Source organism: Nicotiana sylvestris, chromosome 6 (genome assembly GCF_000393655.2).
Source record: "Nicotiana sylvestris chromosome 6, ASM39365v2, whole genome shotgun sequence".
Lineage (NCBI taxonomy): Eukaryota > Viridiplantae > Streptophyta > Magnoliopsida > Solanales > Solanaceae > Nicotiana > Nicotiana sylvestris.
Genome location: NC_091062.1, coordinates 28,719,050 through 28,732,444, shown reverse-complemented (window position 1 = coordinate 28,732,444; position 13,395 = coordinate 28,719,050). Strand labels below are relative to the sequence as shown.

Sequence of the window (13,395 nt, the reverse complement as noted above, 5' to 3'; positions counted from 1 at the left end):
GTTTAGGTTCTGCTCGAATCTTCGATTGAAGATTCGAGAAGCTGGAGGTTGATTCGAGGCAAACGGCTAACAGATCCGTAAGGAGGGTGGTCAGGGGGGGCCTTGGTGTGAGTTTGGGACTGGTTGGGGTGGGTTTCAAGTTTTGCTCGAATCTTCGATTGAATATTCGAGAAGCTACAGGCTGATTCGAGAAAAACGGGTAAAGGATTCGTGGAGAGGGTGGTTAGGTGCTCTAGGGGTGTTGGTTTCATGGTCATCGGCGTTGTTGCCTCCGGCTTTCAGGCGAAAGGGTTTCAAGGCGGCTAGGGTTTCAAGGGTCGTTTGGTTTGTCTCTGAAAGAGACGATGAACAGGGGTATGGCTTAGGGGGTGTGAGGTGAGATGTTGGATTTATATATGGAGGGGGTGGTTTAATCCTGGCCGTTGGATCAAGCACGATCAATGGCCTGGATCAATTCATTTAAAGGAGACGGTGTCGTTTGGAGTAGTACTGGGGCGGGGTCGATCCAGGGTGAAATGATCTGGGTTATGGGGGAAGCCTAGGACCGTTAGATCAAGTTAATTTCAACGGTCCAGATTGAAACGCCTGAAACGGCGTCGTTTTGGCTGAGGCTGGGGACGGACTGGATTGGGGCGGGTATTGGGCTGATTTGGGGTGACATTGGGCCTGAAACTTTCTTTTAAAAACCAGCCCAATCCGATTTTAACTCTTCTTCTCTTGTTCCTTCTTTTTCTTTTATTTACTTTTTGATTTCTAATTACCAAAACTCAAAATTAACTTTAAAGAATAGTAATTAACCCTTAATAATAATTATCACCCAAAATTAAATACAAAGACAATCACACAATTTGGACATTAAATGCTAAAAATGCAAAGTACATATTTTTTGTGACTTTTCCGTTTTGTAAAACAAACTTGATTGTTTAATTAAGTCCTAAATTGTAAAATTAAATCCTAAATACACATGCAGCACATATTTTTGTATTTTTCTTAATTAAAGTAGAAATAAACATGCACAGACAAAAATACAAATAAATCACAAACAACACAAAACCATTTTATTTTGAATTTTTGGGAGTAGTTCTCATAGGGCAAAAATAGCGTGCTCACATCACCCATTTTGGAAAAATAAAGGAGTAACTCGTGTGAGTTTTTAGAAGGCTCTTGATACCATATAAGAGAAGAGATTGAATTGTGAAAGGCTCCGCATCTTATTGAGTACAACAGAGTAATATAAATAGGTACAATAGCGGTAGATGAGAGAGTTTGTTATACATAGGAGAATCCTAGAGATAAGAAAAAATATGATATGTTATAATTTCAAATACAAAGACCTATCTAGATAAACTATGTGTATTTAGCCTTATCATTCTTCATTAAACTCTTTCTTTTTCACCTCCACGTCAAGTTGTGTATAGTGGCGAATCCAGAATTCTGAGCAACGAGGTTCAATATTTGTAAAGAAATGAATAGTAAAAAAAATTGGTCGAATAAGTTAGTCAAATTTTTTTATATCTACATATAATTTCAAGCGGGTTCATCAAAAAAGTTTAAATGTAGAAGAAAATTATACTATTTATCGAAAATCATGCTAACAATATTATGTTGGATTAAAACTAATACGGTGGTTTGTTTGGAAGTAATCAATTTTCCAAAAGAAAAAAGTAATATGCTAGTAAAAAAAGGGCAATTTTAAAAAAGAAAAGTCAAAAAATATAATGTATAACAAATAGTAAATAAAAAATGAACAAAAAGATTATTGCAAAAACAATTATTTTAATAATTAAATAAGACTATACTTAATTTAAAAGTTCACACTGGCAGACAGCAAGAGTCTTATGTGACTCACTTTCTGCATCATTAAAAACTAAATTTAATCCAGTTCAAATGAACCCTTTCAGCCCCTTAGATCCGACCCTGCTTGTGTAGCAACAGTATTAATTGCATCGACGTGACTAGCACCAGAAACACCGTCAACACCATCAAAGGCCCAACCCAACTTTCCTCCTCCAGCAGCAAATAACTTAGTAGTAACATTTTTGCCTTTGACTTGAGAAATAATAGTTCAATTTTCACCTCATCAATCTCAGCACCTACAATTTATTTTCCTTAAATTATCAGAGCTTCCATCTTCTTGAGCCAAGGGTACTTAGGAAACAGTCTCTCTATTCCTCGGAGTAGGGGTAAGGTCTGCGTACACACTGCTCTCCCTGAACCCCATTTGTAATATTTTACTAGATTGTGGTTGTTGTTGTTGTTAAATTACCAGAGTTGAAGGGCTAGAGCGGCGATTACCTTCATCTCTTAGTTTTACGATCTTGAAAAAACGGAAATTAATGCCTTTTGTTCTAAAGAATGAGAGAATGATATTTTGATTACGAGGAATATGCCAATTTTAAGGGTATTTAATTTATAGGCATATGCATGTGGCAGAGAGGGTGTTGGCTAAGCTTATAAGTTGGTCAAACTGGATTATAATCACTTTTTGATTTATTTACGCGTTTAGTAAAATTAAAAGTGCTTATAAGTTAAGTTTATAAGCCAGAAGCCATAAGTTGATCTCCCCCAACTTATCAAATTTCAGCTTATAAGCACTTTAAGTTTGACCAGAATATTTACTATTCTATCCCTAAAATACTTCTTTTTAAAACAAAACTCTTCGTATACTCAATTCTTTAGCTGCTTATTATTAATTTCAGCACTTTTATCTAAATACATAACTGTTTATTTATTAAATCAGCTTCGGCACTTGAAAGTACTTTTCAGCACTTAATGCTTACCAACTAATTCAAATCACCTAAGCCAAACAGGCTCTAAGGCCGTTGTTTAGTTGGATTATGGTGCATAATTCATAGTAGTACTAGTACTAATGGGATTGGAAAAGAACTCTTGTTAATTACATGAATATTGGGAAATATTACAAATTCGACGTTGACAAGGGAAAGGAGAGAGGATCAAAATAGAACTAGTAAGTATTTCTCAAGCATGCCAGCCAGTTTTTTTCCTAGTAAGTTCCTTTTTCTTTTCAATTTTATTTTGTATTTTATTGTTTTTGTATTGCTGTTGAACTAACAAGGGGATTTCACATTATGAAGTCTTTTTATGATACAGTAATTTTGTGCGCTACTCATGGTAACAATCTGAGATCTCGTGGGTTTATTGGTCACGTATCAAACTAAGAGAACCCTAATGTTAAAACCTCAAAATTCAAATTTCAGAAGAGTTTGAAAATTATGTCTAGAAGTCCGAATTTTATCTACTGAATTTTAAATTAGTATTTCAGAAATTTAGGACATGTAGTACTAAATTTTAAATTAGCAGCTCAAAAATTTAGGACACTAAAAGTCCTGAATTTCCAAATTCAGAATACTTAGTCCTGAAATCCTAGAGTTTAAACTAGGGGTGTACAAATAAAACTAACAAATCGTACCAACCCGATAATCCGAGTCAAACCGAGAAAAAAAACCCCGACTATAGTTTGGTTTAATTTGGTTTGGTATTGGAAAAAAAAATCCAACCATATCTGGTTTGGTTTGGTTTTAACTAAAAAAAAAAAAGTCAAACCGAAACCAAACCAACCCAACATTATATGTATAGAAGTTTTAAATATATTTAATACATAAAAATATTTATTGTAGTGTAGTTTATAAATATTTCTTAGGTTTTTTCATAATTTTATTTTTTACTGTATTATTTCAAGCTTGGACTTATAATTTTTGGATACTCCAATAAGTTTTATAGTCCATAAATATTAGTAACTCAAATAAATCCTAAATCAAAATCAAATCAATATTAATGCTAATAAAATACATTCAACTCAATTGTACTATGCATGAAAATAGTGTTTGATATCTATTTTTTTAGCTTTTTCATGATTTAGATAAAATGCATAACTTCTTTCTCTTTTAGTGTAGTCATGTAAATAATAGTACTTATTAATCGTACTTATTTTAGCAACTTATTAGTAATTTTAAATTATGTTTATTTTCATTATGACTTATTAATAATATTTATTTTATGCGATTTTATTATCTTTATTGTTGAATATTTTACTGCAATGTCGTGACTCATATCATATTTATGTTATTTTATTGACAAACACCTTATATAGTTCTGTCTTACTAGGATTAAAGAAATATTTGGAGCACAAATTCTATGTTTTGTGCTATGAAGACTTTATGGAAAAAAAACCGAAACCCCGAAAAATGCGAGAAAACCGAGACTAAAAAATCCGACTTTTATTGGTTTAGTTTGGTCTTTAGATTTAATAACCTGATACAATTTGTATAGTTTAGTAGTTAGAAAATCCGAACCAACCCGACCTATGTACACCTCTAGTTTAAACTTCAAAATTTAAACTTCAAGACATCATGTCCTAGAGTTCGAAAATTGTGTCTAGAAGTTCGAATCTTATGTCCTGAGTTTTAAATTAGTAGTTCAGAAATTCAAGACATTTAGTCCTGAATTTCAAATTAGCAGTTCAGAAATTCAAATTAACAGTCCTGAATTTCAAATTAGCAGTTCAAAAATTCAGACATTTAGTCCTGAATTTCAAATAAAGAGTTCAAAAATTCAGGACACTAAGTCCTGGAATTTCAAATTCAGGATACTTAGTTCTAAAATTTGAGTGAATTGGCTAATCCTTAAATATATTATAAATTATGAATATATTTTAAATAGAGGACTTAAAAGTGGCTATTGCTGCATTTTGCACACGATAAAGTGGTTTCTTTTCATTTGTCAAAGCCTTGCATGCCAGAGTTACTCGATTTTAAAATAGTAGATACCCGTTGCAATAGTTAATATGCACACAAGCTTGGCCCGAAAATAGCAAGTAACTTAGTGGGCATTTGGAAATAAAAATTATAATTTTTGAAAAAAAAAAATAGGAGTAGTATTTAAAGTTAAGTTGAAAAATGGTATTTGAAATTTGAAATTATATTTAGACATGCATTTCACTTCAAAAAATATTACAGTTTTGTGAGCGGAGAAAAAAAAATTCCGAAAATTTTGAAAAGTGATCAAAACCACTTTTTGGTATTTGAAAAACTCATTTTCGAAAAATCTCCAAAAACTCATAAAATTTCATGAACAAACACATTTTTGAAAAAAAAAAATGAAAAAAAAATCTTTGGACAAACAGATCCTTCATGAATTAATTGATATACACGCAAATTGATCCGTACAACACCATTATTGTAGAAAATAAAAAATACAACTAGTACATGTGTTTCACGTGTAATAAGTCTTGTCTATATATCCTGCAATAATGATGACTCCAATACTCTTCAACTGTGGACTCCCCTTATCTAACAAAAAATGTACTATTGTAATCAAGAAAACTAGTGGAGGAAAATGCAGTTGCTTTCTTCTTAAATCTTCATAGCATTATAGCCTCAACCACACCTCATCTCAGTACTTAACCTCCATCAAAAGAAACTATCTATATTTAGTTACATAAAATGGAGACAGAAACAACATGGCATGAACTGTTAGGAAGCAACAACTGGGAAGGTCTTCTTGAACCATTAAATCTCAATCTACGACAGCTAATTCTCCGCTGCGGCGACTTCTGTCAAGCTACTTATGATGCTTTCAACAATGACCAAAATTCCAAGTATTGTGGCACCAGCCGTTATGGCAAGAAATCATTCTTCCAAAAAGTCATGTTAGAATCTGCTTCCAATTACAAAATCTCCGGCTTCCTCTATGCCACTGCCCGTATTAGCGCCCTTGGAGCCATTTTCCTCCACTCTCTGTCTCGCGAAGCTTGGGACAGAGAATCCAATTGGATTGGTTATATAGCTGTTACAACTGATGAAGTCAGCCAAGAACTAGGCCGTAGGGAAATTTATGTTGCTTTCCGTGGCACAACAAGGAATTACGAATGGATCAATGTCTTAGGTGCCAGGCCTGAATCTGCTGACTCTTTGCTCCGTCCCAAGTCTCTGCAAAAAATTGGAGTAAATGGTGACAACAGCAAAAGCAGCAATGGTGATGATGGGGTAAGTGGTGATAACAGCAAAAACAGCAAAGATGATGATGAGAACGAGCCCAAAGTCGAGGATGGCTGGTTCAAGATTTTCGCTTCCAGTCTCTGCAAGCCTTTGCTTCGTCCCAAGTCCCTGCAAAAAAGTGGAGTAAACGGCGATAACAGCAAAAGCAGCAGTGATGATGACGAGAACGAGCCGAAAGTAATGGATGGATGGCTCAAGATTTACGTTTCCAGCAACCCAAATTCACCCTTCACGAAACTAAGTGCAAGAGAACAGCTGCAGGCAAAAATTGAAGAATTAAGGCAGCAGTATAAAGATGAGAATCTTAGCATAACATTTACAGGCCATAGTCTTGGTGCTAGTTTAGCTACTTTAGCAGCATTTGATGTGGTTGAAAATGGGGTTACTGATATTCCAGTATCCGCTATTGTCTTTGGGAGTCCTCAAGTTGGGAACAAGGCTTTTAACGAAAAGATCAAGGAATACTCAAATTTGAATATCTTACATGTTAAGAACAAGATTGATCTCATTACCCTTTATCCAAGTGCTCTGTTGGGGTATGCGAATACAGGTACAGAACTAGTCATCGATAGCAGAAAATCTCCAAGCTTAAAGGACTCGAGAGATACGGGCGACTGGCACAACTTGCAGGGTATGTTACATGTTGTAGCTGGTTGGAATGGGGAAGATAAAGAGTTTGAGCTGAAGGTGAAGAGGAGTGTAGCGTTGGTGAATAAGTCATCTTCTTTCTTGAAAGATGAGTACTTGATTCCAGGGTCATGGTGGGTAGAGAAGAATAGGAGTATGGTTCTTGATGAGAATGGGGAGTGGATTCTGGCCCCACCTTCAGATGAGGATCTTCCAGTCCCTGAATATTGAATTGCTTTCAGAAATATTTGGAAATGAGTAGTTTGTTCAGTTTGCAATTTTCTACTTGATATTGTTAATCTTGCTTTGGACTTGTAAATGCGAATGCGTCCAATGTCTATCTTGCAAACAATGTGTATATTATCACCGACGTTCTATTGTACTAATGTCAGGTGAGGTCAGGGCGGATCCACTCCTTTGGCACCATGTTAATACGAATCCAGTATTTTCAACCTAAATTATAGATTTTTATGTGAAAACTCTGGAAAATCTCGCCAAAAATTAGATTTGAACTCATAATTTGAAAAGTACAATGAAAGAAACTAAAAAGTCGAACCCATAATATTAAGATCCTGGATCCGTCTCTAGGTGCGGCACTCAGCATTACTTCTGCAATTCTAAGAACTTACAAAAAAAAAAAAGGAAAACTATATAGTATAGCCACCGCCAAAAATAATAGTCGGCAAGATGTGTATTTTTTTGTATATTAATGCATAGTATACATATTTTTTTATATATCTGGCTAGCAGATGTAATTATTTTTGGCCGAGCGCCCAAATGTGTAACTTGCCCTACAAAATTACCTAAAGAATCATGGCCCATGCCAATTAATCCTCTCTGGTAGACTTGTACATGGGAAGAAGAAACAAGACTGAAGATAAAAAAGGACTTTTCAATTGCTCTTCAGTTATTTCCTTTAAATTAAATAAAATAGTTGAGGATGAGTTACCTAATAAGAACGAGTCTACAACTATAAACCTTCATGGCCTCCTTCCCCTGTTCTTACTATCTTTTGTAGCAAGAAAAGAATATCTGCAAAACATTACAGAGACAATCCATATTATTTTCTATTTATATCTTCTCCAAATTCTTCTCATATTAATTCGAGCTTATAAGATATCTAAAAATGCTGAAAACAAATGTAACCGGATGAGGGTGAACTGACATAGGACATGAAAACAATACAAAAGAACTTTAAGTAAAAAAAAAGAAGAAGAAGAAGAAGAAAAAGAGAACAATCACTCAAATCTTGAAAGAATCATTGATGCAGCTAAACCTTCGACCTATGTTGCTCGGACTCTCCGAAAATGTCAGTAGGTGCGTGTCGTATCCTTCAAAAATAGTGCATCTTTGGAGGACCCGATACGGGTGCGGCGCCATTTTGGAGGGTCCGCGCAACATAGCCTTTGACCAAACAAATTAAAAGACGTTCTTCATCTGTGGGCTTGTGGCAATTGATTTCAGAACCATTTAGAAGCTCTGCAAAGCCATGCCTCAATGTTATTTACTTAGAAGTCTGTACATACATCGGATAAAGTTAGTGTCATGATCTCAATGCCTCGTGAATAAGCACTCCACTGTCAAAATATGTAATTTTGGGCTTTCAAGAATAATGACAGATGCACTTAGGAGAGATTCTAAATCAGTTGGCACTTCTGAAGAAGTATCAATGGCTGCAGAACTGATTCCTAATGAACCTTTCACGTAAAAATGTGACCTTTTAAGCTGGAACTCTGCAGCCTAGACAGACCATGGGATGGTGTGTGCAAGCAGAGTGGGTATGCTAATTTGACATCGCTATTTCGCTAATGGGTTAATTGCTTTCTCTTATTGCTTTAGGAAAATTAACATTTTTATTTCAAATGGTTATGTCAAAGCAAGTTCTTTCCTCTCATTTAGGTAGTTTATACTGTTTTCGACGAGAGATCAAGATTAGAGATACCTGAAGGACATCTGGTAGACTAATTGCAGGTAATTCCAGTCAATTGTAGATGTTGATACCAGAGGCCTGTGTAGACTATTCATTTATTTTTCTCCTGGTTTACCCATATTTTGTTGTAAGCAGACTGCTGGACAGAGCTGAATGAAGAGACCAACTTGCAGGTGTTGGTCTGCAATCTCTTTCATTTTACAGAAACACATGTAGAGGTTTTAAAAATGTCTGGCTCAAGTTGTAACTGTTGTGTGATTTCCAGATTTAGAAACATAATATTCATACGTTCATACTTCCGCACAATCAAAAGTAGTGTTCATACTTCCGCACAATCAAAAGTAGTGTTCATACTTCCGCACAATCAAAAGTAGTGTTCATACACCTGTTACTGCTCTCAGTAAGAAAATTTCACTCACAAAATTGACCCTCTTCTTTGTTCAAGATGCGTAAATTAACTGGTACATAAAACTATACACAGGATCTGGATTTTTAATATAACATGACTATGCCAGGAATGTACTCTATTACTATTGGGTGCCGGAAAGTTGCATAACAGTATCTGTTCCTTGCATCTATCAGGAATAAAACCAAGGAAAATTAGATATTGAAATTTATAAAATATCATCAGTGTTTTGCATCAATCACAAATCTGGCGTCTGTTTAGGGCTGCCTCAAAGCGGCTCAAGGAGCCTGCTCTCATTTCTGTACTCATGTCATTCTCTGGCGCCGGATAGTAATCTTCTCTCAGCTGTACATCTCTTAGGGTTGGGATTCTAAGTAGGAACATCATGAAATGTTCATGCGCTGTTCCATGGATGAACAACTTTCTGAGTGTAAGGCATTCTTGGAGCAGCCCAGCTGCCGGCAGTGATAGACTCCTTTGGTTAACATCCCTATCTTGCGGTGGCCAATAATCAAGCTCCCTGAGATTCAAATGTCCAATCCCAAAGAGATAAAACCGTTCCCACAAGCTCAAATCCATCTGGCCCGATGGGGCAGTGTGTGCGTAACCTATGATATCTCCACAATCCAAATGCATCTTCACAAGCTTAGGGAACCGTATAAGGGTGCTCAAAGCAAATGCCCTCTCTGAAGGTTTTGACCATAGCCTACAATCTCCTTCTACCTTAATCTTAATCTCTTCCAAATTAGGACAATGTTGAAGACCTGCAGCTGCTAAAGGAGTCAAAAGCTCACCAACACCAATCCAAAGTGAGAGATATTGCAGCCGGTCCCATGTTCGTTCACCATATCCATTGCCATGGCCATTCTCTTCCACGTAAACACTATTAAGATCATAGGAGTATTTGCATCTTTTATTCCTGTTAAACATGAGATCGTCATCAACGTATCCAGATGCGTCCCCAAATCCAGCAGGATGGCTTGATGCCTCACCGCCATTGGCCTTATTGAGATCAAACCCGTATTCAACACAACCATCAAGATTTTCAATTTCTTCAACACTATCCCACACACAATCAATATGAAGCCTCTCGATACGTTCTTGTATCGGTTCCAATGCTTTCAACGAAGAAGATGCTCCAAGATTCTTGCAACAAGATATACTGACATCAACCAAACTTTTCTGGAGCAAAGAAGCTAGCGTTCTCATTCCTCTCATCGTGATCTTCTTACAATTTCGAATCTCAAACTTGGCCAATATTGTACACCCTCTACCAATTGCAATCAAACCCATATCATCCAAATCACCCACATTCCTAATCGACAAAGATTGTAATCCCTGACAAAGCGCAACACCATCCAACTTTGACTCAACTGGCATAGAAATGCCATGAAATTGCCCCAACTTCAACAATTTCAACTTGGGACATTTCTTGTTCAGCACTTCCAAAGCAGGACCACTATCTCTAACATTATTAGAAACATCTAATACAAGCTCTTCAAGTAAAGGAAGACCCGAAAATACCTCAATCAAAGTCGAAACACTAATTTTCCCATCGTCGATACTAAACCCCTCTTCATCTAGATCACTCTCACTCCTGCAATTAGACAAAACAGACGTATCCGCTAAATGAAGCACAGATAATTTGGGACAATTTTTAGCTATACATACCAAAGCCTCATCACCAACAAAACCAATGTATCTAGGATCAAACATACAAACAACCTTAAAATCTTTCAAATAAGGACAGCATTTAGTGATGACTCTAATCTCATCCGTCTTAAAACCTTCCGAAAATGAAGCGTTTAAGAGATTTAATACAGTCATGTTAGTCGCAACAACAGGATTCGATTCAAGGGCTGGTGGTAAATCCTCAGTCCAACAATAAAAAGTAGATAAGTCAAGCGAGGCCAGTTGCGAGCACCCTTGAAATAGTAAGTTGAACTCATCCCCACTTGCTAACTGCGGACGCTGGTGCCATCGGACAAGCTTGATATGCTTAAGCTGGGGCCACTGGATGGGCAAGAGCTGGAGCACGTGCGGGTCACGCGCGTAGACAGTGAGTGAACTGACTGAAGGAAATGCGTGGCGGAGAAGGTGGGCGATGAGGGTTGAATCATCAGCGCCGTCGTTATCTGCGGCGGCGCGTGGTGAGAGGAGGGGATGGCCCCAAGGTGAGAGGAGCGAGAGGTCGAGATGAGTAACGGATCGGAAGCAAGTGGGGAGCATGAAAAGGTCGTTCCTGTTGCCTCGGAGCGTGAGGGAAGTGCGGGTGGAACGTTCTAGGACGAGCCATTTACGGCAGACGAGTGCGGCGACGTTGCGGCTGCGGGCGTCGGAGACGGCGGCGATTATGTTGGAAAGTATTACGTCGGGGAGGTCATTAAGAGTAGTGGGTCTAGCTGAAGTTGCCATTGAAAAAAGCTTGTTGAAAAATGAGAAATGGAGGATTATGGGGCTTTTGAAACTCAATAAACTATTGGTGTGTTTGTGGGGGTGGGATAGACCAGGATGCTGGGTTGCAGGGAATGGGACGATGAGCAAGACCCATGTGAGTGTCACGTGTGATGCATACCCGCTGGTCGTTGGGCGTTTAACACTCGTCTTAGATGACTTTAAACTTTAAAGATTTTTCTTTAACTTCCCACGGTAATTTATAGATGAAATTAAGCCTTTTGAGAGTGTATAATATTAGTTGTGCATTCCACGCCAACTATCATTTTGTGAAAAAATTGTCACTCTTTATTTTTATTTGTTCATTATACTAAAAATATAATTATATTTTTATTTATCCATTTTAGCAAGATAAAGACAATATTTTTTTTTACTCTTATTATTAACTATTCATCTTCAAATTATTTTTCAAATGCTATCATTATTATCGGTAAAATTATAAAATATATATTTTATTTATTTTTTCTTAGAAGGAGTGAAAAGTCAAAAATAAATAACTAAAAATGAATAAAGGGAGTAATTTGCAAGTTCTGCCAAACAAACGTCTACAATATCGAGTTAAATACATCTATTTTTTATCATTAATTATAAATATGCAAAAATAATTATACAAAAGTGACACTTATCAGATTAATTTATAAAGCGAATTTTACTTTGCTTTTTAACCTTTAAGGGCTGGGAAACAGTCTTCCATCCACCTTTCGAATGAGAGCGATAATTCTCTTTTGACTCAAAAATTTCACTGAAAAATGACGGTAAAGGGTTCGGGTTCATGGGTCGGATAGTCCTATATTGGTTTAAGTGGTTGGATTTTATGTTTATTGTTTTTAGCTTTCAAACTTTGTGTGTCACAATTGCTACTATAAATACACTTTCCAGCTAAGAATATATTTGGTGTGACATAGCAATAGTAAAGCGATATTCTTACTACAAAATAAGGAAAAGTGGCTTTGTTAACCATTTTCCAACAGTTTGAGTAACTTTGTGGTTATAAAATATAATATAAAAAGTGATTGTCACACAATTTTTATTAATTGAGTAACTTTCCTTGTTACGAAATTTTGTTAAATTATTTTCAATAATTGAGTAACTATTTAAGTATTCAGCTCGTCATTTTTACTGTTTTTCTCTTTGCAGTAAACGAGTAGCCGTTATTCTTATAACGATAATGAATTTACATGTATTTATTCTTTTTATCAGTGAAAATTTGATAGTTGATGTTTATGAGAGTTGATGCAAAAGAGAGTACTTGTGTTTTTCTACAATGTGATACGCGTATTAGGAACTTTAAGATGCTAGTTAATTTGTAATGCTGCATGTTTTAAGTAGATTGGTTGATAGTCCGAACTCAAATCTTTATCTTTCTTTTTTTCTTTTTTTTCTATTGTGTTTCTTTTTGTGTTAGATCCTTATATATCTAAATTGCTATTTTCTTGATTCTAAGTACAAAGTTTTTAGCACTATTAGACCCGGTTTGGATATAAGAATTTTTTTTACTTTTTTTTCGGAAAATTTTCACATTTTTTTAAAATCAGCATTTGGCCATAAAATTTGTAATTTTCACTTGAAGATGAATTTTGAAATTTTTCAAAATTTTTAAAAATTTCAAAAAGCTATTTTTTCAAAAAATTTACTCAGATCATTCATAAAACTTCAAAATTAACCCATATTATTTTCATGTCCAAATACAACTCAAATTTTCACATATTATTTTCACTATTTTTTAAAATTTTACACGCCCACTTAAAATGTGAGGGAGAAAAACGAAAGCGTGTCATGAATAGAGGTTGAGATAGTGGAACTACGAAGGCCATTTGCCGCGGACGGTCGATGGCCTTTTAATGTAATGATCCACCTGGCATCTCCATATCCACAATTGCATCAAGGGTGAAAATGAAGTATGGGTGTTTAACGGGTGGGTCGGGCCGGGCTAGGTAGGAAATTTTAGTATCCGTACGGGT

General features: G+C 35.9%; 2 protein-coding genes across 2 annotated transcripts; one reads left to right on the top strand and one right to left on the bottom strand.

Annotated features, from left to right (window-relative positions):
• Positions 1-5,462: 5,462 nt before the first annotated feature.
• LOC104217697 (phospholipase A1-IIdelta-like) lies at positions 5,463-6,963 on the top strand. The gene has a single exon (XM_009768004.2). It carries the CDS (start codon positions 5,463-5,465, stop codon positions 6,873-6,875), a length of 1,413 nt encoding a protein of 470 aa, XP_009766306.1. The 3' UTR covers positions 6,876-6,963.
• On the bottom strand, positions 5,950-11,584 carry LOC104217696 (F-box/LRR-repeat MAX2 homolog A-like). Its single transcript, XM_009768003.2, has 3 exons — positions 8,587-11,584; positions 7,594-7,676; positions 5,950-6,272 (listed from the first exon to the last, which is right to left on the bottom strand). Exon 1 carries the CDS (start codon positions 11,393-11,395, stop codon positions 9,215-9,217), a length of 2,181 nt encoding a protein of 726 aa, XP_009766305.1. The 5' UTR covers positions 11,396-11,584; the 3' UTR covers positions 5,950-6,272; positions 7,594-7,676; positions 8,587-9,214.
• Between the last annotated feature and the right edge of the window lie 1,811 nt (positions 11,585-13,395).

Excerpts from the sequence above, each read along its gene's own strand:
- LOC104217697 (XM_009768004.2), top strand. The coding sequence starts at position 5,463 with ATGGAGACAGAAACAACATGGCATGAACTGTTAGGAAGCAACAACTGG.
- LOC104217696 (XM_009768003.2), bottom strand. The coding sequence starts at position 11,395 with ATGGCAACTTCAGCTAGACCCACTACTCTTAATGACCTCCCCGACGTA.